Source organism: Centropristis striata, chromosome 1, assembly GCF_030273125.1.
Source record: "Centropristis striata isolate RG_2023a ecotype Rhode Island chromosome 1, C.striata_1.0, whole genome shotgun sequence".
Taxonomy (NCBI): domain Eukaryota; kingdom Metazoa; phylum Chordata; class Actinopteri; order Perciformes; family Serranidae; genus Centropristis; species Centropristis striata.
The window spans coordinates 16,607,304-16,634,470 of NC_081517.1; the positions used below are offsets into that span (position 1 = coordinate 16,607,304).

A 27,167-nucleotide genomic window follows, 5' to 3' on the forward strand; every position below is an offset into this window, starting at 1 on the left:
GAAATGTGGCAAATGTCTCCCTCTTCAGTTCAAACCTGCATTAACATCTAAGTGATTTTACAAGGAAAGCTTTTGATTGTGAATGAGATGGAATAGCAATGAAGCAATTTTCCTCACCCTGTGAGGGAAACTAATGGCAACATTGTTTAGTGCCGTAAATCGAACAGTCTAAACATCAATGGTGTCATTTCGATACCCATTACATGTTTTAACCAACATTTACTTAATAAGGATTATACTGAATTGGGTAAAAGGGCTTTTGTCCACTCTGCACCTTGCATGGAATAAGTTACAGGATGACTGGAAACTAACAGAGTTAATATCATTAAGAGCTTTTAAATCTAATCAGAGAGTACTTGAGGACGACTCTATACCATGTACATGCTTTTCATAATCTGTTTGTAAATTTCATCATTTTTGCTTTTTTGTTTGTTCCTGTTTTTTGGTTTAAACTGTGTAATTTTGTAACTGTTTTGTACTTGCTGCTGCCTATCTTGGCCCTTGAAAAAGAGGTTCTTAATCTCAGTGGGATTTCTCTGATTAAATAAAGGTTATAATAATTAAACAAAATAAATTATAAATGTTCACGTTAAGCTTTAAAAACTTATTTTAGACTCAGATTTATTGAAATGCATTATCCAAATATAAACTTGCTCCCAGAAATCAACTGATTAACCCTATAAGGAAAATGTAAAAACAGGCATTATTGTCTGTATTTGGCAGTCCTTGAATGAAAAAAAAAAGTGTGTCGAAATCACTTTTATTTTTCATGTTTCATATAAGATATAGCCAAAACCATATGGAATAACTAGCTACTTTCAATTCTGCACTTCTCAGCGACTCTGTGAAGCCATGATTTATTTTGCTAAAACAAACGCTCATGTGATAAATATTCGCTGAGGTTGGAGACAACAGCAAGAGGTTTACACAGAGCAGAGAGGGCAAGATAGGTTGTGAGTAGATGTACAAATGTAATTCATTATAATAAATATAATTGTGTTATTCTGCACAAAATACATTTTGTGCTGATTCCATAAAATGTAAAAAGAGCCAAAAAAATGCCCTGAAACGGCTTGTTTTGGTTCAGATGGTTAATAGGGGAGCAAACTAAACACAACTACATTTCTTAATCAACATTTACTTAATGATGATTAATTAATTAGATACATACATCCATTATAATTGTACCAAAATATAGACAATGCTAAATTAAATAGAAATTGCTATTAAAGTAAGGGTAAAAGTAAAACCTCCAAGTGTACTTCTTTAAATTAACTTTAAAACTCACGAGGATTATGTCGACAGTGATCCCCAAAATCCCGAGTAGGGTGTGTCCCCAGCAGCCGTCAGCAACATGTAGTTGCAGTTTATTATTGTAGTTCACAATAAACACACAGGGTGGCGATGTTGTCAAATAAATCCAGAGCAGCAAAAAAACGGAAGTGGTGTTTGTGAGTATACAGATGCTGCTTTAATGTGCTGTCGGAAATTTGTAAGAGCGTTGATGATTGGGAAATCTCACTTTAAAACACAACGAGACTCCATAAGGAAAGTCATTAAGAAAATAGCGGTTAATATGTGTCAACATAGTATGTGTCATTATAGTATAGTTATAGTTATAATTGTTTGCGTTCACTAGGAAAGAAAATGCTAAATTACATGTTATGCTTTCTTGTATTAATAAGAATACATTATCGCACAGATATGGGGCACATATTTGTATTCTTTCTTTTTTACATTTCAATTCATGTTTATTATTTCCACTAAATTGCAATGGCAGGTGTGTTTATAAAATTGAAACTTGGAATTTGGACCCTGCAATGAGTTCATGAACGCAACGAGTATCATCCAACATGGCGGCCCAGCGTAGGAATTTGATGCAGAGCGTATGTTGAAACGCTATTTATCACACTTACTTACCTGTAATGTCACCTTTGCCCTACTGTCGAAGCGTACAAAGGTCTCCTTTATATCCCCGGGTGGTCTTTGTTTGTTTTGTTTCGTTTAGTGTTGTTTCGTTACATTCAGTAATGCTAGTGCTAGCTAATTTAGTTGAGCTTCCTAAGTGATTTGCTAATAGTTAGCTAGCTAATTTACCCCAACTTTAATCTCAACGTAATCTCTCTAACGCGATTTAATTGTGTCTAACCACCAGAAGCAGCTAATGTTACTAATAGCAGGAGGTGGTAACTATGTAAACGGTCTTGCTGTCACACACCTAGAGTCAGCTAACCGTACACTTTGCTTTGGTAGTATGTGTGTATGTTTTTGCCAGTGACAACCAGTCTATTGTCACAAGCGCATTTCACTTGTGTACCCTGGTATTTGTTGTTCAATGATCCCATGCGGATATGATGTTGGCCTCTAATGTGGACATGGAGAGTAGAGGTTGAAATCATAATCCTCATTTTGTTAATTATTAGAAGTTGTACATCCTGCTACCCAGTTTGTAGCCGAGAAGATTCGAGTTGTTTAATACAGGACCACACAGCACGATAATCGTCACCCCGTTAAAATAATCGCCTAACTCATTTTTTTTTGCAGGAAACACAAAAAACTTTACCAGAAGTGTAGCATATGACATTTATTGATCATTTCACTCAATAAGGATGTAACAAAGGATGGCTATTGGCATAGTAATAACACTGTGTGTAAATTATGTAACTTAAGAGAAATAAATGACATTTTATTTTGAAGGTGTCTACATAAGAGTCATACAAGAAACAGAAACATGTTTCATGTCAGAAACATGACATGATAAGTATTGTGAGCATTAATGTTACTTCAAAGTGCCATTAATATTCATGACACATCCCATGTCATGTCTATGACACGCTCATGTCACTCTTATGTAGACACCTTAGAGTAAAGTGTTACCAATATTAGTGTCACCAATAAAACACTGATAAACTAAACAGATAACTAAACAATCTCCCTCTAGCTCTTCTTTGCTGGGTTCTTATCTGATGCCTATGAATGTGGCAAATTGTTAAAGAAGTGATGATCTTAAAGGGGGAAAAAATCACATGATCTGATCAACTGAGGATGTAGAAGATTTTACCATAGCTGGCCGGCATCATGAGGAGATGATTTAGGCAAAAAAAACATTTTTGACAAAAAATGACATAGGCAATTATTTTAACAGTGTGACGTAATGCTTTTAAACATGTCAGACCGATACTGATTCATTTAATAAGGTTCTGTTACATAACAAGCTTTGATAGAAAACATCATTATGCATTATGTACAGGTGACAGTAATTGGTACACAGTGAAATGTGGCAAAAAAGTAACATACATACCAGTGAATAAAAAACGGAACTAATATAAGGCCACTTACCTTCTAGAGACAGCAGAGAACCACTAGAAAAGTTTCCAGTTTTACACTATTATTATTCTTTAGGTAGACCTGAATTTTGAAATTGTATTGCATGCAGATGGGTTTCTTATTAGAACTAGATGTTACCTGTCCCTATCTATCAGCACAGCAAATTAGGTTGGAGTACTCATGGGTGGGGGGGAACTTGGCCAAGATCGCGGGGTGCCCCCAGTGCAACACATCGTCAGTTGTGTGCCCCAGCTTCATTAGGTGTTTCGGCCACTTATCTCAAGACACCTTCTGCCAAGGTTGGCCCACCACAGGCTGATCAAAACCTGGGTGTGTGTCACATGGTGGCACCTCGTGACCATTTGTCTAGCAGCCCAATGTTGCGTCCCTACGTTTCAGCCACAGCCAGTGACTGCTCCTTTCTGCGACATTGCTAAGTTCTTTGATTGTCGGGGAATACAAACTGCAGTAATTATCTGTTCTGTGTTTGTTCACTTGCTACCCAGAGGTTTAAAGTTATAGATTATTAGCATTTTCTATAGGGAAAAATGTTGTCGGTCTTACTGTTTTATTTGTATTTGAAAAGAAAGTTAAAAAAAAATCTCGGGTGAATTAAACCACAACAATGCAGCAGGACCACAAGCAGATGTGGTAAGGAAGGCCTGCAGGCTGTCTTGTGGTGATGATAAGTAAAGACCGTGAAGATGTTCTTTGCTCTCTAGCATGGAAGGTTTCTTGTACTGTTCTAACCTGTGACTGAGTAGATGTATAAAAATAGGATTTTAAAAATGCTCCCTTATTCCATTTTTCTCTTAACAGCATCAGAGCTGGACAGATGACCTGCCGCTGTGTCAGATGTGTGGCGTTGGAACAGCGACCAACTGTGTGTATGGCCCTGATGGTAAAGGAACGCTGAGTCACCCGAATGAGGATGGACACCTCAGGTTCAGGTGCGATATTTGGAAACACAAAAGCCCTGTAGAGGAGGCAGCAGCAGTCATTCAGTTAATATATATTACATGCAATCAACATTAACATGATTCAGTTCAACCGACTAACACCAGGATCCCTTGCCAAAATAGTGGTATCCTGAACAACTTCTTATTTCATATCTTATACCAGGGGTTCAGGTGAATTATGACCATCAGGTTTGTGGTCACACTTGAAGTTTTCCATTTCTGATTACTTAGTTTTTGCCCAAGAAAGTGCACAACAAGCACAATCAGAGACAAGTTTTGATCATGTTCAACATGTTCCCCTTTGTGACAGCAAGGCATTGCTTTCCTAATCATATAATAAATAAATCACTTTTATCCAAACACTGTTATACATACAGTGCATGATCCTAGTATTTGACGTTTGTTAAATGTAAACATACTGAGCCTTGTTGCTACAAGCATCACTTGAATGTTATATTAAGGCAGCAATGCTTTGTAGTAGGTATTAACATTCAAACTGCAATAATAAACCACATTAAATGCTATGTGTCTGTGACTTTAAACAAGCCCACAATCCAACATTAAGTGGAACTTTAAAAAATGATACAACAGTTTTGACTATGATCTATTTATTTGTTCTCAAACATGACATGTCACAGAACCCCAAATGGAAAACCATTAGACTACCCACACCTCTGTACCTTCAAATTTACACAAGAAATACTGAATCCTAAGCATTTTGTAGGAAAGTTGTTTTTTTTAATTCCCGCCATCTTCCCTCTTTGAATTGAAACAGAAGCCTCATGTTTGTTGTTTCCTTCTCCACCAATCAGAGGTGAGGATGGCTGTTTCCTCTATGGGGTTTTTAACGGCTACGATGGCAGCAGAGTGGCTAGTTTTGCCTCCCAGTGTCTGACAGCTGAACTGCTGCTGGGGCAGCTCAACTCCAGTCACACAGACAACGACGTCCGCAGGATCCTCACGCAGGTCTGTGTTTGTGTACATTACGCACTGCATGTGATTAGAAAGGAAGTAGTGTCATATATTTGTATTGTAGGAAGAGTGAGGAATACACTTTTATTCTGCAGCCTTTCTTTTTCTCCAAATGTAAGGAGGGTAAACCCACTCTTTAATTTCAAAACACTATCACTCCAGCATTAATGGACAGGTCTTTAAATGTTCAGACGAACTACAAACCCTTCTTACTTTCTGACTAGATTGTTAGTCCAAAAAAAAGGAGACAAACTGTCAAACTATAAGCTACATTTATTTCAACAAAGCACAAAAATAGGAGGGGGTTCTATAAATAGTATTTAAATGAAAAACAAGTTTAATCTCTTGTTTCTGCCCAAGTCTCATGAAAATGATCAAACCTCAGAAGGGATGCAGTATTACAATATATTGCAGCCTGCACATCTGATATAATCTGTGTTTACAGGCCTTGAAGCTCCAACAACATTCTGCTTCCAATATGACAGTCTTGTCAACCCACATGGAATATTAAAGCTAAAGTGATGAATAGGCTAGCGGGGCACCCTTATCTATTGTTTTCTTATGGTGACATGGTATCATCTCAGACAGTGTTTTTCTGTACTATGCAGCTTCAGTAAGTACAGGGTAATTGGCGGAGTATAAGTATAATAGTATTTTGGATCTAAACATAGGACACGGCATAACAATAACTGTGATCTGTGGCCATTCTAGGCACACAGTCTACTTTATATTTGTGAATTCATTACCTTTATGCTGTAAATCTTTTGCATTTTGCAATGTTTCTCATGCTGGTTCCTTGGTTACTGTAGTGCTTTGAACACAAAAGCATTTTCTTAACCAGAGAGAAATTGCAAAACCTTATTAATAATTATAGTCCTACAGATGTGTGGTTCAGCTGATATTGCCCTATCACAGATACATCAGTATTGATGTTTGTGTTGTCCATTGTGTACTGAAAACTTTTTTTACAGAATATAATACAGGAAAAGACAATTGGGTAATTTAGAAATGTCATCATATAGTTTTCCCAGCAAAACAAGCTCTGACTTACAATCCGGTAGCAAGCAGCACAGAATGAGAAACAAAAAACGGCCCTCAGAGATTTGACAGTGTTTCCCAAACATCTCCTGGAGGGCCACTTGTCCTGCATGTTTCAGATCTCGTCCTGCTCCAACACAGCTGACTCAATTGATCATCTTGCTATGAATCCCTGAAGCTGCTTGATGACAAGGAGATCATTTGAATCAGCTGTGTTGGAGCAGGGCGAGATCCAAAACATGCAGGACAAGAGGCTCTCCAGGAGAGGATTGGGAAACACTGCTGCATAACACAAATAGAGTGTAACAGTAACATTATACATGCATATATATATATAGATATACAAAAAAATATCTGCCAATATTTTCACTTCAGTATGGATCAGGCTCCACTATACATATCGTAAACTGTATTTTCATCACTGCAGTTGGTTAGAAAATACTGTTTTTTTGTATTTACATACGCATATGTGTTGGATGCAGTGCAAAGTGTGTTACATTAATTACATAAGAGCTGTAATTGTGCAGTTTATTTCTACATATTGAATCTATTTTGTGGTAGTTGGCTGCAAAACAGAATTCCATTCTCAAGCTGACCTCTTCAGAGAAGATGCTAGTTTACTGCAGTGTGGATGTGTATGCCTTAATTAAGACAATGCATCTTTACACAAAGCACCCAGGGGCCTAATAACCCCCCTCCCCCTTCCCCAATTCAGTTGACATGACTGTGGCTCATTAGTTGTGAACTCTACAGTAAGGACACTCTTATTCAGATGCATTTCTACAATATTTAGAGCATGTACTTGGCATTGATGTGCTGTACTGTGCAACTGCCAACATTGTGTCATCCAGATATATGTTGTTGTTGTTTTTGTCGCAGGCCTTCGATGTGGTGGAGAAGAGCTACTTTGAGACGATAGATGATGCTCTGGCTGAGAAAGCTCACCTGTCAAACTACCTCCTACCACACAATGAGGTATACACACATACACACCCTGCAAAGTATATTGACAGTTTTGGCTGAAAATGAGAGGAGGAGTTCTCTGTTGGTTTCCTTAGCAACCACAGATTTTGGCATTGGTGTGAGCTAATGCTCAGCCATTGGAAAATGAGCTTGTTATGTTCTAATTGGTCTCATCAGCCTGTTTCATTAGATAAGCCGGTCTCAGTTTTCCTTCTGTGGATTCAGCTCTCCGTGCTCTTCTGCCTCTGCTTCTCCCTCCTCCTCTATCTTTTTCCTCCTTGTGGCCATATCTCCTTTTCATTCAATCTCTCCACCTCACACAGTGTTATATCCAGTTCTGATATTGCTGTTGGTGTGGGCGTTTTTGTAAGATGATGTTAGTCACTTTTTGTTGCTGTGAGTTGGTTCATTAGGAACATCTAGTCATAATCTCCTTTTCTCTGTTCTTACACTTGTTTTCTTATCTGTCTCTTTCAAACCCACTATCTCATGTGTCCTTACTCATCTCTTATCCTCTTTCATCTCACCTCCTGCCTGCTTCCTTTTCCCTCCTCCACCACTTCTCCCTCTCCCCGTGTTTCCACTCGCCTTTCACCTTGTCTTGTGTCTCTTGCGCAATGCTCTTTTTTTTACTCACCTCCTCCTTTATCACTTGTCTCATTATTTTTCTCCTTTAATCTGCCTACTACTGATTCTTTCCTATTTTCCATCCTCCCCTCCCTCCTCCTCCTCTCACTCATTACGTTTTCTTTACTTATCTTCGTCACAACTCCCCCTTCCTCCTCTCTCTTCCTGCTGGTCAGAATGTGTCATTCCACCAGCTTTCTCCTCAGAGTCAAAAGGTGCAGGAGCGTCTGAAGGAGCTGGAGCAGGAGGTGTCAGGAGGAGCTACAGCCGTGGTGGCACTGATTCTCAACAACAAGCTCTTTATCGCCAATGTTGGTATGGACACACTTATGTTGTCTTGATACTCAAAGTCTGACATTGGCAGCAGTGAGATGTTTATGTTAACACAGAGTCAATATTAACAACTTGTCATTTATACTGTAACTTAGCTTCACCTTATTGTTCATCTTCGTATTAGTGCTCGAAAATATGGTTTGCACCAAAGTCCAGCCAATAGTCAATGACATTCTAAGAATCTGCTTTACACCAGTAGATGTCAGGCTTACACAGTGGTTTAGGACTTTGAAAAATCTTTTTTTTTTTAACTCACTGGGAGATATCCACAGAAGGATGATAGTAACTCATGAGCTCATATAGGCCATATCCACTGCAGGAACATTCCCAGCGGACAAAGAGCCTTTAGAGGACGTCAGGCTCTTAACTTAAATTTCAACTGGAGAAAGCAATGGTAAATTTAGTTCAGGTGGATAAGACCATCCTATCAGGTGAGCTCAACATTTCAGTTGAGTCTAAGTGATTGTCTGGCCTTTTACCCCTTTCACCTCATTTCAAGGAATTTAAATGTACCCGGGCCAATCAGGGACTGTGCCATAGATGACAAGGACTACATGGTAGTTGATGATGTATAAAACACAAAGTTGCTTGCCAAAGAGTAATGGCAGCTCCCGGAGGAACCAGCGCTAACTCTAGCGCTAGTACAGAAATAGTTTTTGCTTAAATAGACGCAATAACAACCATTAAAAATGAACTGGAGTAGGCACTTATGTGTTTTGTTACGCTGATCGGCTAATGGAGTTTGATCACATGATAGGATGGTCTTACCAGGCTGTAGGAGTAGTACTTTCCAAAAAGAGAAAAAAGAAAGAAAATTAGAAAATTTAGGTTAAGGACAGACCATCGCTGATTGGACAAACACCTACACTGCAGCAACCACAACTTGTGGGTTGGGTAATTGAAGGAGGGGAATAAAAAAATCTGCTGATCCTTCCATTGCAGAAATAAATCACCATCACACACTCAGCAGATAAAGGTGATCTGGAGGGTTTCTGTCTCCGTTTCCACCTCTATTTCTCCTTTTCATTCATTCATTTTTATTAACTACAACTCAAATACTGGAGTTATGCAACAGTAATTACAAACAACACAGACTCATTCTGAAGTGAGACACTGCTGTGCATTTTTTAAGTCTCCCATCTCGCATGCTCGTTTTGCTTTTCTGCCAAGAGGACACCATTTCTATTTTTAGTCGATGTAAGCTAATGCAGGATGCACAGTATCAGCTGCAGGCAGAGCATGTAAGGGCTCGGTATGCCTCTCGCGAATCCTGACGCATTAAGAATCAGTCAACCCTTTTATGACTTTGTATCTAATTTGTTAATTTTATTTTACAGCTTGTCTGTAGCCTTTATATTAAAGGTGCTTCACAGCATTAATGTATCATGTAAAATGAGTTACAGATGTGCTTAAGGACAAGGTCAACAGCAGCTACAGAACAGTGCTCTTTATGCTGTTAGGGATTCACTGTCTTGCTTGAGGGCAGTTTAGCAGGGTGGTTGCCCATTGACATGGGCGGTTAGTGACACAGGGTTTTTTTGTGAGGTCATGCAAGTACGAGGCCAATACTCCATTTACATTTTCTAAGGTACTTTGACGTTATGAGGAAGAGAAATTTGTCATTTTTAAGACTCGTTGACAAGATTTCAGGTAGTTTTTTTGTGTTTAGAATAACATGCTAGTGTTTAAAAGTTTGGGGTCGCTCAGGAAATGTCTGTTGTTTTCCATGAAAACAAACTGTTTTATTCATGAAATAAGTTACAAAATGAATAAAATATTAAAAAAAAACATTGACAAGGATAGAAATAATAATTTTAATCTGTACAAATCTCCAACTTTACCTCTAGATACTCAACCAGCCTGAGGAAGGATCATTTTACTGCTTCTCAAATCAGCACAAACAGTTTTCAGCTGTGCTAACATAATGCTCAGGAGCATTATGCCAAACTTTTGGGCGGTAGAGTACATAGTCAGTGCGTTTACATGTACAGTTTAATCGAGCTACGCTTAAAATTCGATTTTGGCGTCTAATCGGACTTCTGTCCTTGTCCCAGTTTACATGCAACTAAGAAAATCGAAAATATGCGTCTTTTCAGCGGGTTAATATGGCCCCCTTTCCGGTTGACCTATTAAGTTATAATAAACAAGTTGAGAAAGGCGGGAAACCGGCATTTTGGAACAACAAGATGGATATTCGTACAGTTCTGTTCATCATTTGAGGGGCAGACAAGAACGCCGGATGCTGTTGGAGCGCTACAACAGTATCCTGTCTTCGGTTCGACTCTTTGTGCCGTCTCTACTGACCCGGACCACTCGTTCTTGCCGGCTTTTTTGGATGTTTTTGATCCGGGGTCATACAGCAGCGTGGGCGATGGAGCATGCGCACATGTGTTGTCATGCCGGTGAAAATCCTATTCCAATCACATTATATGGGTGTCTGAGTTTTAGAACTCCGTCATTAGTTGGACTAACACGTTTACATGCACTTCATTTGTCCAGTTATAGTCGGATTAAGGTATTCATTTTTTTTTTCGAATGTCATGTAAACGTACTGATTGTCTAGTTCAGTTAAGGATCACCAGGCTCAACCTTGTTATACTGGTGCAGTTATTTTTTATTAATTTGTTATGGTTTTTAAATACATAAAATTAGTCTGACAAAGACGAGATGAAATGCCAAAGAAGGGTTTTTTTAACATCTTGCACACAACATGACACATTACTTCCTGAATTAACATACTCATTTCAACCCGAACCATGATCTTTTCTCAAACCTCACCAAGTAGTTTAGTGCCTAAACCCAACCAAACTGCGGCTGTTTCGAGGTGTTTTAGTCGTGTCCTGTACTTGAAACGCTAGCCAACATGTGCTTCACATACTGTGCAGAAGGTTTATTTGTTCCCACAGGCTCTTGTTTTCTGTGGCCTTCAGACAGTTGTTGGAAAAATAATGACTTGCTGTATTCAAAACAAACCCACAATGTCGGTCCTTGTTTTTATATCCCTGGTGCCAGATCAGGCTGCAGGCACGGTGGCACGGTAGCTTGTACTGTGCACGTGTTTATAAAAGTGTGTACGGATTCCTACCTGACACCTTAAGCTACAGAACAGACAAGAAGCATGTGTCACTGATATTTTATAACACCAACCTACAGGCCATTTTAAATCCTTAACTTTTTGGAAATTCAAATGAGACTGTGGGAGACAGACATCTACATACACACCCACACAGTACCCCCGAGGAGCCACAGTTATTCTTCAGAAGTATTTCTCTTTAAGAATCATCAAAGTTAAAATACCAGATTCCAGCTGCTGTATAGGAGGCTTGATTCATGTAACTGGGAACTTAATGATTAATCAAAAGTATGAATCTTATTGTAAGACTGCACTAATTCAAAGTAACCCCAGTTGGGTGAAATCCCTTCAATAGGATGTTTGAGACGCTTCTGTCTTTTTTCTCACTTCCTACATTCTGTAGCAGGCAAAGAAAAAGAGCCCCTCACCCTCTCTCTGGGATTTCATTTTCCTTTGTCCTCAAGGACGAGGCACTGAGTAGGCACCGGTGGGTGGGTGGTGGAGTAGTAATTAGTAGAGAGTAGAAAAGAAGGACTGTCTCCCCACTGGCCTGTTATGTGAGGGTTAAGAGTTCAAAGTTGACAGAACATGAATCCCAGAGAGGTTTAAACATAGGAGTAAGTGTTCTCTAAAAAGCTCTTCCAGCTGTGTGTTGATGGGAAATATATTTGACAGTTAAGGTTGTATGAGCCATCATTTGATATGCTGTGAGTGGGGGGAAGCCAAGGGTATATGGACATACAACTGGCACGGCTGACAGTCCTTTTCATATACAGTCATGGAAAAAATTAGTAGACCACCCCTTGTTTTCTTCACTTTATTGTTCATTTAAATTCCTGGTACAACTAAATGTACATTTGTTTGGACAAATATAATGATATCAACTAGTTTAATTTAAGAGCATATATCTAGCCGTTGATCATGGTTTTCTTGATAATGATTTTAGTTATTATCAAGAAAACCATGGAAAATGGCTAGATATCAGCTCTTAAATTAAACTTTCATGAGCTATTTTTGTTGTTATCATTATATTTGTCCAAACAAATGTACCTTTAGTTGTACCAGACATTAAAATGAACAAGAAATTGAAGAAAAAGGGTGGTCTAAGATATTTTTCCATGTCTGTATGTAGCAACTTTAAACGACAGGGTTACCAAGACAGTAGATGTAGTATTTTGTGACCAATAGATCAGTTTTGAACACTACAAAAGCCAGTGACTGGAGGCCAGAGCCCCACAGAGAGGGGCCCCTGTCTGCAATTTCACTATTATTTGGCTAATTGGTTGGCCTTGTCTGCAGATTAGACGGGAGCACACACTACTCCCAGGCATTCACAGGAATAAGAATTTGGGTGGAGGTGAGGATGGGGGTGGTCATCACCACCAGGAACCTGCTCAGTTGCCCAAAAATGTTAATATGAAAGTGAATTAATCATGGATCTATCCCTGCCATCATCATTTGTCAAAGCACAGTATCCTCTCTGATTCATTGGCAGCGGATGAGGACTGTGAGTCACTGCAGAGCAGCGTCAGTGTATCTTTGTCGCTGCATCTTTAATGTGTGGAAACATTAGAAGGCAAAATGTCTCATTCTCAAGATGAACGAGATCCTCTCTGACATAGTTTCAACAAAAACTGGTAACTCATTCAACTAATAAACATGGAATGAAAAAGCTGTTTCCAACGTCACATTATTTTCTCTTGCTGCTGGCTGCCGAAAAATAGGTTTTACCAAAGGAATTTTAATTATCTGTTTAACCTTGTCGAAATGTTGACTCACCTCAGATACCAAATGATTAATTTAAAAAACATGAATTCATTTCACCAGTCCACATTCTTATATGCTTGTCTGGGATTACAGGGACCAACCGGGCACTGCTATGCAAGTCCAGCAGCGACGGCCAGAACCAGGTTCTACAGATCGGCCGACCACACAGCACTGACAATGACGAAGAGCTGCAGAGGCTGGCTGCACTGGGTGAGACACACAGACAGTCAGTTAATCAGTTGAGATTTATTCTCTATACTATTTTGGGAATTATTCTTATTTTCAGTTTAGTTTCAGTTTATTCTAGGTTTTATTTTTCCTTCCTTATCATAACTTGCTTTAATTTTGAGACATATTCTACCCAAGTTTTAATTATTACTCAGTTTGGGAGAAAAATGTAATACTAAACATTAAAAGCTAATTGGATTTTTAAGCAAACCATGCCCCTCAGTATCCACTGAGTCAGTGACATCCCATTTCAGCAGCACGATTAGCAGCGCTCCCTCCTTCCTCTTGTATTCTGTTGACTTCTCGGTTGTTTTTCCTGGGAATTAACAACAGGAATTAATCCCAAAAACAACAAAAGAAAAATTGTCAAATTAATTTTGTTTGTTGACTGCATTATTCTATTCAATAGATTTTAATTCCTTAATTTATTTTCAATTAAGTTTAAGCTTTCAAAAAAACAGGGGTTTTTTATTTGTGGGGCTATTACCTAAGTTTTTTCTTGAAAAAAACTCTGGTTCTGACTGATGAATGAGCAAAAAAACTTCTTATTATTCTGTAACATACACTACCTCTCAAAAGTTTGGGGTCACTTAGAAATGTTCTTATTTTTTAAAGAAAACCTCCTTTTTAAATTAAAATAACAGACATACAGTGTAGACATTGTTAATGTGGTATATGACTATTAAAGCTGGAAACAGCTGATTTTCTTATGAAATATCTCTTATATATTGTCAGCAAACATCACTCCTGTGTTCCAGTGGCACATTGTATTAATCCACGTTTATAGTGTTGAAAGGCTCATTGATCATTAAAACACCTGAGCATTATGTTAGCACAGGAAATTATTATTTCTACCCTTGCCTGTCTTTTCCTTTATTTATAGTTTGTTTTCATGAAAAATGACACAGACATTTTCTGGCAGACCCCAAACAACTAAGCTTTAATACCTTACACTGGATTACATTCCTTGCATTACATACAGAATATACAGGCCAACAGAGAGACAGCCATTAATACACACCAGCGAGCACAGAGACTCACATGGAGCCATCTATCCACAGTGGACAGCCAAGCTAATGGTCCGGTAATGAGGGTTGTGCATGTAACAGGAAATACATACATTGTGATTAGCTTTGCAGAGGAAGAATTGGGTGCATCCTGGCACCTGTTATGAATATAATGGAGAATTAGCTGCATTGTTTCGCAGCATTTCACAGCACATCATTCGTAGAGGCAGAGCTCTCTGTCTCCCTTTTGTTCTCTCTCCCTCTCCGGTTGGAAGTCACATAATCATTCTGTTGTTCAGGCCCCTTTCTCCGAATGATTTAAATGAAATGGCAGTCATTCCATTAACCCAGCTGAAGGTGACCTCTCCCCTCATATTTTCATCCAACCCCCAAACACACACATCCCTCTTCTCCTCCTCCCACCCCCATTTCCTGCTTCTACTTATTGCTCTTGTCTTATTGCTTTATCCTCTCTCTTCCCCATACTAAATCTCTCGCTCCTCTCCCACATAACCTCTGCCCATCATCATATCCTCAAACTCATCTCCTCTGTCTGTCCTCACTCTTTAATGTGTCTCCTCTCCTCCCCCTTTTCATGCAGGTGTGGATTCGGCTCGTGTGAGGCAGGCGGGGCAGATTGCTGGTCAGAGCTGCACCAGGAGGCTCGGAGACTACCGGGTTAAGTTCAACTACAATGAAATCGACCTTCTCAGGTGAAGACAGAACACTCAAACTGCATCATAATCTCATATTTTATACATCTGAGGAGGCCCGGCTGCCTCACTCTGCATAATTGTCTTTTTTGCTTGTTCTGTCTTGTTTTTTTCAATGTAGTCAAATTAAAGGCTCTGTTCATGGCTTTCTGAACATTAATAGAGCAGCAAACACATATTTGCCGGCTGGTGACGTTTGTTAGCACAGTTATTATTAGATCTTTCCATTCTCCATTGCCATCAACTCCAGAGAAGTGTATATGTTTATTCAGGAAGTTATTCATTAACCTTTATTGAATGTAATCTGATAAGTTAATGATATCAGTACTAAGCCAATGTTAGCTGGTTTACTAACTAGCTAAATTAGCTGGTAAATTGTAGCCAGTAAAAAATCACAGCAAATCTAGAAATGTCTGAAGTTGAAGAATTAGCTAGTACACAAATTAGCTAAAGGTGGCTTATCAGATTGCTGCCAGAAGGCTTAAAACATAGGGATGCATAATTTTCTCAGGAGCTGGTGATAAAAGTAGCTAAAGAGTAAGCATCTTGTTTCTGTCCCATCTATATTGAGTGTTGCACGTGTGCAGAACGGATCAGGCAAGGTTTACGGACTGGGTAGCATCGAGCACCGTTAGCAGCTTGCTGCAGGGTTGTGCACCACCATGTTGAGAGATGTCTGCAGGCAGTTATTATGCTCTGAATCTATGATACAGCACCTTGAAAACACTAAATCCAGTTTCTTTGTCGATGTCATACAGTTCTGAGTCCTGCTGGGCAGCAAGGTTTTAGAAGTGTGCTTTTGGATCTCTGTTAATATAAAGATTAAACAAACAAGCTATGACGTCCCAGTTAGGAAAATGTAGAGGTGCCTGTAGGAAGATTTTGCCTGCTTGATCCAGCTTTGTAGTTGGCATACACACAGCAAAGTGGTGTTGATCTTCTTAATTACCTCTCAGCAAGAAAGCGAAGGAGCACATGCCTCAGAACTTTTCCTTTAAGAACCGTGGATCAAGCGGAACTGGGGCAGCTAACGAAACATTTTAAAGTCGAATCAGTGTAGCAGTGTGTGTAGTCAACATTACCTGGACACTGGAGGCTCTGTCTCCTTATTATGGTCTTTGTTATCAGATCTGACTCTCTTCCAGCCTCTCTTTTTACCACAGCGGAGCCTCTTGAAATTCCATGATCAGGGGCCCCCTCTCTCACACTTCTCATTTCCTGTTCCTGTCTGCAGTCCAGGCCGAGCAAATCAGGCTCAGATATCTACGAGTCATTCCAATTATGATCCTCAATAAAACACACAATAGAATCTTTATAGAATTCCCCCCTTAGTACCATCAGAGAGAGTGCAGGAAATTTGATGTGGACAAAGTCTAAGCAATTCTTTGGATCTATAAGATTAGCTAGGTCTTTATTGTATTTAGGTCAGGTGAACTTATGTCTCTCTTTTCGTCTCAGTTCCTCTGTCGTTTTCGCTCCTTCCACTTGTCTCACTTCTAGCCCCTGCTTGTTTTTCTCCTTCTCTCTCTCTCTCTTTGATATTAATTTATGGACTCATAAATCTATCTTCTCCTGTCCTCCTACACCATCAGTGCGGCCAAGACGAGGCCAATCATTTCAGAGCCAGAGATTCATGGCAGCCAGTCTTTGGACAGTGTGACAGGCTTCTTGTTGCTGATGTCAGAAGGTCTCATCAATGCCCTTGAGTCCGCCCACGGCCCTGAACAAGCCAATCAGGTTAGCAGATTCAATTTTTTCTTGCCTCAAGCTATTTCTCTCCTCTTTCCTACATTGATGTTTCTTCACCACCTACTCTGCATTTTGTCTGCACTGTCTTTATCTAATCTAAATCTGACATCATTAACCTTTCTGTCCTGTCCCTTCTTACTTAAACCTCCTCTTTTCTTCCTTTCATTGATGTCATCATCCTGTTACTATTTTGTCGTTTCTTTTACTTCCCCCTGACCCTTCTTGTACTCCAATTCTTGCTTTCTTGACCACTCTTGGTCTTCTTTTCCTCACCTTTTGTGATTTCTGTCTTTTTTTTTTTTCATCCTCATCATCGTCTTTAGTTCTTCAACTCTAACAACAGTCTTCCTTTCTCCGGCTCCCCGTCCACCGTAGGAAATCGTTGCCATGGTAGCAGCAGAGCTGGCCCAGCAGACCAGTCTGGAGGCAGTGGCTCAGTCAGTGGTGGAGCGCGTCAAACGGCTGCACCACGACGTCTACGTGTCAGGCCGTCAGAGGGCAACCTACTGTTCTCGGCACGAGGACATGACCCTGCTCATCCGCACACTCAACTACCCGCTGGCTGACGGAGTGCTCACGCCCACACAGGGTACGGTTCACATTTCATGGGAAACCCGCCTCAGGAGCAAACGTCCATACTTGTTACACCAACGCCAGTGTTCATCATTTAAAACTTTCAGAATTTAGAAGCATGTGGAGCATTTGTTTTGCAGAACAAAAGTTACACTTTATATTAGTGGTTACTGACTTTTTTTTCTTATTCTTAAAACGTGGTGAATTCACAACCCTTTGTCAAAGGTTACATATTCGTAGGAAGTCTTAGCACTTCAACCTTAAAAATAATCTTAAACTCTTAACATTTCTTTAATTCAAATAAGGCCTGAAGAGGTCAAGCTCCTCAGTATTTCATGAGGAAATGGAGATAAATGTCCGAAACAATGATAAATAAACATGATTTTATGTAGATTTTTTTGCTGTTCATTCCTAACTTTTAGTCATCTGGTAACTCTTTTTACATGTTTTATCGATAGTTAGTAATATTATATAAATGTAGTTAGTTTAAGCTTTTGTATGCTATGTAAACCTTTATAATATGAGGTCAGACATTAGAATATAAGACACATTGGAACATTTTAAGGAATTAAAATTTAAAATGATATTAAAAACAAAAAATCCAAATCATGCTTGATTTATATTATGTTAAACTTTTAGGGTTGGTTGCTCAAATACAGAATAAGACAAGTCTAGTCCTGGACCAGTGGAGACCTACACTTCAAAAGAAACCTTAAAATAGTCGTAGGTTTATCCTCATCTGAGCAGCCAGCCCTGTGAAAGGAAAATCAAAGATTTTGAGAGGTGTAGCCAAGAATACCACAGAGCCAACATAACAAAAGAAAAAATCCAATTTTCTCCACGTTCCCAAGATGCCCATTATGTGCTGAAGCTGCACAGTAGTTTTACTGTGTTTTTTTTGATAGTAGTACTTGAAAAAAGTATTTGAAAACAACATTGGAGCACCTCAGGCTTTACCTTATTGTTTAGTGAACTTTATCAGTGTTTCTTATTTAATGTGTTTTTACTTCCAGGTGGACGTATCTACCCAGTGTCAGTGCCCTACTCCAACAGCCAGAGCACCAGTAAAACCAGCGTCACCCTGTCACTGGTCATGCCCTCCCAAAATACTCTCACAAACGGCACCAACACGGCCTCCACCCTGGAGGAAGGGACCCCCACACCAGGGTAAGATCGGTTTATCTCTTGTTCCTGCTTCCTGTGGGTAAGCTTGTTTTTCACTCCTGGTCCCCCTCCTCCTCCTATATTTACTTTGAATAAGCTTGATTTTTTGCTTTTTTGTTGCACTTGTTTTTCTACTTCATGAACTTCCTCTTCCCACTGCTGTTGTGTTCACTCTGGGTCAGCTTTAATCTGACTCCACTCTTCCCTCCCTGCTGTTAAGTTTATTTTGGCTCTATTTTAGATAACTCCCTCGTCCCTCCCTTGCTATATTTGTTTTAGGTTAGCTTGATTTTCACTCCCCTGTGTCCCTCCGCTGCTGTGCTTATTTATGTGTAAGCATGGTTTTCACGTCCCCATTGTTCCACAGCTGCTCCCTTTCACAGATTAGAAATGGAAGACTGAGTACAGCTGGAAAAGTATTTGATTTTTGAACCTTCACATAAAGTGTAGACACCATATACTGTAATTTAAACATATGAACATAATTAAAGTAAACCGTATATCTCCCGGGATCATTTTTACTAAGAATTAAGACAGTGTACAGAAACGCATTACTGTTTTCAAAGAAATTCATAATTTAACAAATTGCTGTCCCATCCCAATTCTGGACCAAAGGTTATTATAGTTAATATAAATAAGAATTGAAAAAAAAAATGTTTTAACTGAAATAAAATAAAAACGATAACTAATGAAACTGTATTGTGTGCATACATAAGTTTTTCTGGTTGATATTACAGTTATTTATTTAGCTTCGACCAAGCTGTTGCTTAGTGAACATCAAGGAACACATTGATAAATATGTTTGTTGAACATACTCGAACCAAAACACCCTGAGCTGCAAGAGTTAATAACCTTATTGGGGCTGAGATGGATAAGGCAAAGGAAATATAGGGGAAATTTATTGGGACCTTTTTGAAGCTCGCACCCAACAAAAATATCCCCTTTACAAAAAACTAAAACTAACACTAAAAAACTTAAAACTAAGCATTTTCAAAAAAAAAAAAAGAAAGAAAGAAATATCAAACTCACTTTAAAAACTAATTAAAATGAATTGAATTTAAAAACAAAAAATCACAACCAAATTAAAATCCGGAGACTTAAATTAAAATCCAAAACTATTACAAGCTTGGTTAAGACCAAAAACGCCTTCACTCATGGGTGCAGAGGCATAAAAAAACACACTGTACAGCGTTCACTATACTTTTTCTAATGAGGGCCAGCTACTATCTTTCCCTGACACTTCTGGAGGACTGGAGTCTGTCAATGACAGTATTTATTCATAAAAACAGACCTTTTGCCATTATGATAAAATATGATCCATGAAGTCCAGTTGGAGTGTCAGATTAATGAGTTTAAAGGCTTATCAGGCACCAAAACACTGCACAGTCATTTGTAATGCTCACATAGACAGGATAAATCAACACTGGACAGTTATTGTGTTGGCAATTATTTTATCTTGGTGCACGCTGATGTCTTACATAAGAACAACAAGACAACAGAAAATACAATAAATCACTTTTAAATGTAGTTGGAACAGGTTTGAATATGACAATTTCAAATGATAGTTTGAATTTTGAATTAAAGTAGCAGCCCGACTGTGTTGTCTCCTGATTTAAATTCATCACCTTTCATTCAATAACTAACTGAATAGGAGTCATGTCTGGACCAATTATTGCATCATCCTCATCAGTCACATAAAGCATGCCCTGAAGCTACTTTTGGATTGAACACTTGAACATGTCATATATGATGTTCTTCTGCCAGTTAATGTATGTCTTAATTTTAACAAAGCATGAGTCACTAACAGCTGCATGTGTGGAATGTGCATGCAGGATGGATTAGCTGCTTGAAACAGTCTGTAGAGTAATCTCAATGCTCATGAGTAGCACTCGTATGCTCTCTGTTGCTGCTTTCATTGTCCTTTCTTTGCCCTTTGTTCGCGCTTCCAAAAGGATTGCTGCTCTTATCTCCTCTTCCTTTATGACTTTCACACTGTCCTGTCTGTCACTCACTGTATTCTCTTCCTCCTGGGCCCCGACTTGCCAATATCCATCCTGTGTCCTCCACACTGTCCTTGCGCCTCCTCTTCCTGCTCCTTTAGCACGTTTCACCCCGCTACCTGCCAGACTTTCGTCGATGTCCTGCAGCCCATAATTGAACTCCCCTTTTCCCCTCTTTTCTCCCTCTCTCCTCTCCCCCCTCTCCCCCTCTCCACCTCCCTCTTCTCTCTCTCCACCACTCCTCCTCCTCCCCGCCCTCTCCCTCTCTCCACCTCTCTCCTCTGTATCTCCACCCGCGACATGGACCCCTTCCTCTCTCCCGACGCCCCCATTTCTTCCTCCTCTATTCCCACCCTCATACCTGCCTCCTCCTCTTCCTCCACCCTACCCAACCAACCACCTCCCTCCTCCTCCTCCTCCCTCTTCTACTCCTCCACTCTCCCCAGCAGTCAGAGCCCCACAGCCACCCTCCAGTCCACCAACACCCAGACGCAGAGCTCCAGCTCCAGCTCGGGAGACGGCAGCTTGTTCCGCCAGAGAGGCAGCCAAGCGGCGCAGCCCGACGAGACGGGCAGGGTCCCGCCTTACGTGGACTTCAGTCAGTTTTACCGCCTGTGGGGAAGTGACCACAGCGACAGCCAGAGCGCCCAGGGAGGACTGGGACCCCAGTGAGGAGGACAAGGAGGTTGCCGGGTCCCAGTTGGAAAGGGACGGACTACATTTTCTGACAGCGAGGAGGTACATGGATTGTGAAGGGACAAAGATTTTAAAATGGTGGTTTGGATGACCGATGAAATGCTTTTAATGTATCATAACTAAAAATAAGTGACCTAAAGGTCCATGGGGACATATGGAGGAAGGACCAGAGTTTTCAACGTCTTGGTGGGTGGAGCCAGAGTCACCCTGAGAAACTGGCGTCACTCCACACCACAAAATGTTTGCGATTCTGTTGTAGATCTGGTCAGGACTGATTGTGAATATGTGTAATCCAGATTGTAGCCAATAATGTCACATGTGAAAATATGTATCTGCAGACATGTCAATGACGAGAATGATTACATACTGTAAGGCCTTAACATGGACTGAGTGGATGTGTTTGAAAGTACTTTTTAATTTGTAATGAAAGTATATATCCAAATGACTCAATAGGCTCTCTGGGCTTCTCTTTGTATAAACACTTAAAACACTTGATATGTGACCCTCTCTTGCCTGAAAGATATCTGTCTGGATTTCTCACCAATCAAGACCTGGGTGGTCTCTTTCACTGGGTATAACGACACCTGCGGTGACAGATGGTCGCATAAGATGTCTTTTAATTATAGTGTTTAATTCTAAATGACTCAAGTATTTGTTCATGTGGAGGAGCAGTGAGGCACCTCGCCTGTTATTCATCACAAGAAGAACTCCCCTGTACGGCTTCACTTCAGAACATGTTTTAAACTGGTAGCACAGTAGGGTTTTTTTCCCGCAGTGGTTTTTCTCAGAAGGGAAAATGAGCTTATCCCTTTTTCTTAAAAAATATGCCAACACCAGTTGGTAAGCCACAAACCACTACCAAGCCACCATCTCATCATCTTCCAGTCGTGCATGGGTAGTTTTATATAGTTTGCAACACAAACTAGTATATTAAAAATCACTTACAGAGGACTACTGCAGCAAAAAATAATGGTATGAAATATAGTATATGAAATACAAATCTAAAGACGTAACACAAAGTTTTGAAGATGCCGTAAAAATTTTATGTCAAAGTGAGTATGGGGACTTTGTGCAAAAAGTACAGGGTGTCCATAAAGTCTTTTTACAACTTAAAAAATGTATTATAAAAACAAATGAATAGACATAGAATAGATGTTGAAATTACAACAAAATGAGAAGTAGATATTGAGGTTTTTTTGCCTCATTTAACACACCTCTACATGGCCACCATCAGTGGGTTCGGGTCGTCCACTCCTCTTTATCTAACACTGTCTCTGTCTCCATACATTTCTTGTGCCATGCGCGAATTGACGGACGTGTCGATGGATCTCTTCCATACTTATTTCTGTTGTTTCACTGAGTCTGTGTATCCGATTTTGTCTCAATAAACCATGATACACATTGTGCCTTCTCTTGAGGAGTAGCCATTTTTTTATAGGGGTTCATTTACTTCTACCTATTTCGTCAACAGGGTACCTAAAATACACAAACGTTGATAACCACTGTGTACGTATAACAAATCTGATTAAGATATCTCCTCAATTGCATTAAATTGTAAAGAGAGTTTACGGACACCCTGTGTATCTTCCAAGCATGAAAGCAAGAACAATCGTGCTTATAATTATACAATTCCATGTTAAGTGTTTGCCGTAAGATTTCAGTGGAAACAAATAAACAGCTACATGTCTCGTTAGATGGCATGACTGTCACTGGACACAAATCTATATCTGACAACTTGGATACTTACAAACCAAAAAGGCTGAACATTGAGGTTTTCAGGGATCAACAATGGAGTGATTTAGTGGCTATGTTAAGCAAAACAAGCTCCAGAAAGAGAAGAGGGTTGGAATATGGGAAGTTTGGGAAGCAGCTACTGTGTTTGAGTCCTTAAGAGTGTTCTGCTCTTCTCAACAAGACAAGGAGGAGGAGGAGGAATGGAAGAGGACCTCTCTCTGACACCTCAGCTGTGTGACATTGATGTATGAGGAGTGTGGAGACTGACTGTGTTCATAACGCAGTGAAGTAAAAATATAATCGACCATCATGAAGGTAGGAGTGGGAAGGGTCTACATCAAGAGCTGAGTGATTGTTGGAGCAAATGGAGCCATCCATCAAAGCCAAAGAGCCACCAGTGTTTGGTTTTTCTGTCCCGTGCACCGCAAGGATTTCAAATTCACCTTTGAAATATTCAAAAGTTCTGTATCCTCTACTTCTAAGTGAAACTTAAATTACCGCTTCTTCTTCCAAGCTGTCATTTTCTGTCTTACAGAAAGGATGGAAGTTTTTTTTTTTCTGTTGTGAAAACACGTTTCACAATGCTACTATGGAGTAGTAGTACTATGGACTCTTGACTGCATAGCAATCTGGTGTATTGTGGTATTTGGTGGTGAAGAAATCTGTATTTCTCTCTTCTACCATGAACAGCAGCCTGACCAGAGATCAGTGGTTGAAGAAGTATTCAGATTCACTAATACCACACTGTGAAATTACTCCACAACAAGTAAAAGTCCTGCGTTCAACAATTACTTCAGTAAAAGTACAGAAGTATCAGCATCAAAATGTCTAAGTAAAAGTACTTATTATGCAGAATGGCCCAACTCAGACTGTTATATTCCAAATATATTATTGGGTTATTAATATTGATGCTTTTATGTAACCAGCGTTTTAATTTTCTCAAGGTAGGGCTCGTTTTAACTACTTAATATACTGTTATGAGGTTTCATTAAAAAATGTCTAATCACTTTAAATTCATCATGTTTTTTATGTTAAATCTTGACCTGAAAAGTAACTAAAGCTGTCATTTGTATTGATGCATTTATGTAAGTAGCATTCATTTTGTAACAATAGGGCTCATTTTAACTACTTAATATACTGTTATGAGGTTTAATTAAATAAAATGATAAATTGATCATGGTTTGATATTAAATCTCAACCTGAAAAGTAACTAGAGCTGGTAGCTAAATGTAGTGGAGTAAAAAGTGAAATATTTGCCTCTAAGTGTAGTGGAGTACAAGTATAAAGTTACATAAAATGGAAATACTCAAGCAAAGTACAAGAACCTCAAAATTGTACTTAAGTACAGTACTTGAATAAATGTACTTAGTTACATACCACCACTGCCAGAGATGTCACTCCTCCATATTTAAAGAAACAATTTCAGCCATTAGACTTGGAAATACGAAATTGCTTTGTATGCTTTTAGCTAGTTAGTGATTCTAAATGAATGTGTAAATTAATAAATTAATTTGTTTTTACAATTGTAATAACCTTCCTACTGGTCACTGTTGAGCTTTATTTCCACAGTCCTTCCTCTTGGAAGCCAAAAGTTAATCTCATTCCCTAAATTAACTTCACACTGTTATGAAACCATAATTGGCTTAATCGGAGAACTGATTAGAAACACACACAAAACGTAATAAATGGGAGGGAAATTATTTCACATTAAACTCCTAAAATCACCAGTTTGAGCTGTAGTGTAGCAGAGTTGTTTAGTATCAAAGCAGACACAGGGCATGCTATTAATTGCTCATTTTAGGGATAATTGGTGTTTTCCTCCTGCTTAGGTCTTGACCTAATTTTTGAAAAGTGGGTTCAATTAACTTTATTGCTCCTCGTAGAAATTAAATGGAAATGAAAGTCTGAGGAGAGTGATGAGAGGTCGAGCCAAGCTGTTGCATCATTGCATTGTATCCATAGCCTCTCTGTCATCCCTGTTTTTAAAGGGACAGCTCAGCCCACAATTGAAAAAAAACAACATATTTTCTTACCCATAATGCTATTTTCAATTCAGATGTTGATGTGAGTTTGTGAATGTTAAAAATAGACAGACATTGAGCCGTTTCATGCAGGAATTATCCTAGAAAAACACAACAAGGTCTGTGGATTATTTTCAGTAAACAGCTCATGCTTTCTGTAAAGATAAACTACTTTGAGCACCTCAAGTAAAGTGCTATATACAGTGGCAGGACAAAGTATGTGAACCCTTTGAAATTACCTGGTTTTCTGCATTTATTTGTCATAAAATGTGATCCAATCTGCATCTAAGTCCCAACAAGTATAGAAAACACAATGCTTAACCTAATACCACAAACAATTGTAATAGTTCATGTCCTTATTGAACACATCCATAAAACTGATGGAAAAGGTCAGTGAACCCTAGGCCAGAGGTTTTTTCAAACTTTTTGTGCCCAAGGCACCCCAAAGTGCAAGCCAAAATCTCAAGGCACAGCTGTATTTATATTCTTTCAGTACTACTTCCAGTGGTTACATCAGCCTCGTAACAACTTCATTTCCAGCATTTATTTACTGTTTAAAGTGTCTTCTATAACACCTGACTAGGAAATGTTTTGACCTAAACCTAGACCAGTGGTTTTGAAGCCTAAATTAAATTCAACTGCAGCCTTTTTTTTTACAACTGCTTTCATATGTTTATGTATAAATATGTGTTGTTTTTTTCCCGAATGCTCTGTGATATGGGTCATTTTGACCAAAGGCTCATATGGGTCATTATTGATGGTTTCAGCAGGTGCAGGTTCATCAGCTAAGCCACAGCACATCCATCTAACTCTCTTTGTGCCTAAAGCTAAACAACTTTAACCAAACTTTAACCTAAACAACATTAACCACATGTTTAAAATAACAATTATTACATTTAGGAATGAGGACGTGATGATCTCCTGCTGCCAGTAACATGCACTCATTTTGGCAACACTGCTGTGAGCCATACTGCATTAATAGTGTATGGTTGTCAAAATTCCATGGCACACCTGGACTTGTCTCACGGCACGGCACGGCACACCATTTGGGAACAACTGCCTTAGGCTAATGACTCCAACAAGAGCTAATTGGAGTCAGGAGTTAACAAACCTGGAGTCCAATCAATGCAACAAGATTTGAGAGAGGTGAAGAGTTACTGTGAACGATAAAAAAAAATCAACATTTTTTGTTTGTTATTCACAAGAAGCAACTGCTGATGTTTCTGTCACTGTAGTCCCATTATATCCAAGAGAAGGACATCTCAACACTCTGCAACAGACACCTAAACAATCTACATCGATACATAGCACTGCGTGAAAGAGAAATGTGTTTTTGATTGTTGGGTCTACTGCCCCTTTAGCGAAGTCCATACACACTCATAAAATGTAAACCTGTTGACTGATGGAAGTGATGAATCTAGCATTCTGTATTATCTGTGTATATTATGTTAGATTGTCATGCTGTATGATATTAATCTGCTGCGTGCTGGGAGATTTACAGAAGTGCCTTGCTGAAATATAGTGTGTTCTAGAAACACGCAGTGTGTACTGTAGAACATGACCTCATGTGTTGTTGTGATGGATGGTCTCAGAGGAAGCTCGATGCGAGCGGTGTGGCCTTGGATGTTGACGATCCCGGGCTCTGTTCCAGGACTGAGACATTTAACACTGTTTTTATTACATAACTAAACCTCAGTCTAAAGCAGACAAACATTATGCAAAGTGACACTTAAAAGAAAATAGTTGTGCATGTTATTTTACAGAATACAGGCTCCAAAATTTCACAGGTCAAATGTAGAGTACGTTTTTGCGATTTGAGAAGATTGATGTGTCTGCCAACTGACTCCAGTTTAGATTTACTTTGTAGGAAAGCACAAGCAAATTGAGTGTAAAGAGTTATATTTATTTATTCATTTGGCAGATGCTTTTGTCCAAAGCATGTAAGGCAAGAATATCAAAACAGCTCTAATATCATGGCCAGGATACAGTCTTAAGCTTAGTAGAGCATAAAGCAGGGTACAGGAGACAACCACTCTGTTCGAAGTTAAAATATGAGAAAAAATCTGTCTGCCAGCGCCTCTAAAGCTCGCTTTTTGAAATGTTATGTCTTGTTTGTTTAATCCATGCATGGGGCTACATGCTGGAACTTCTTGTAAGGCAGTGGCCCAAGTTTTCAATCAATCACATTTATTTGTCACATGTGATCATATAAAGTACAATTCC

At 39.2% G+C, this 27,167-nt stretch overlaps 1 protein-coding gene across 3 annotated transcripts; it reads left to right on the plus strand.

Moving 5' to 3' along the window:
* The first annotated feature begins 1,844 nt into the window (after nucleotides 1-1,844).
* tab1 (TGF-beta activated kinase 1/MAP3K7 binding protein 1) lies at nucleotides 1,845-21,684 on the plus strand. Of its 3 annotated transcripts, none has more exons than XM_059332649.1 (11): nucleotides 1,845-1,886; nucleotides 4,147-4,277; nucleotides 5,099-5,252; nucleotides 7,176-7,271; nucleotides 8,063-8,201; nucleotides 13,153-13,269; nucleotides 14,896-15,007; nucleotides 16,600-16,744; nucleotides 17,132-17,345; nucleotides 18,343-18,496; nucleotides 20,940-21,684. In XM_059332649.1, exons 1-11 carry the CDS (start codon nucleotides 1,854-1,856, stop codon nucleotides 21,163-21,165), a joined length of 1,521 nt encoding a protein of 506 aa, XP_059188632.1. In that variant the 5' UTR covers nucleotides 1,845-1,853; the 3' UTR covers nucleotides 21,166-21,684. The 3 variants fall into 3 exon arrangements, with proteins under 3 accessions (XP_059188632.1, XP_059188640.1, XP_059188650.1); XM_059332657.1 differs by having other exon boundaries at nucleotides 20,943-21,684; XM_059332667.1 differs by having other exon boundaries at nucleotides 8,093-8,201.
* Nucleotides 21,685-27,167: the final 5,483 nt, after the last annotated feature.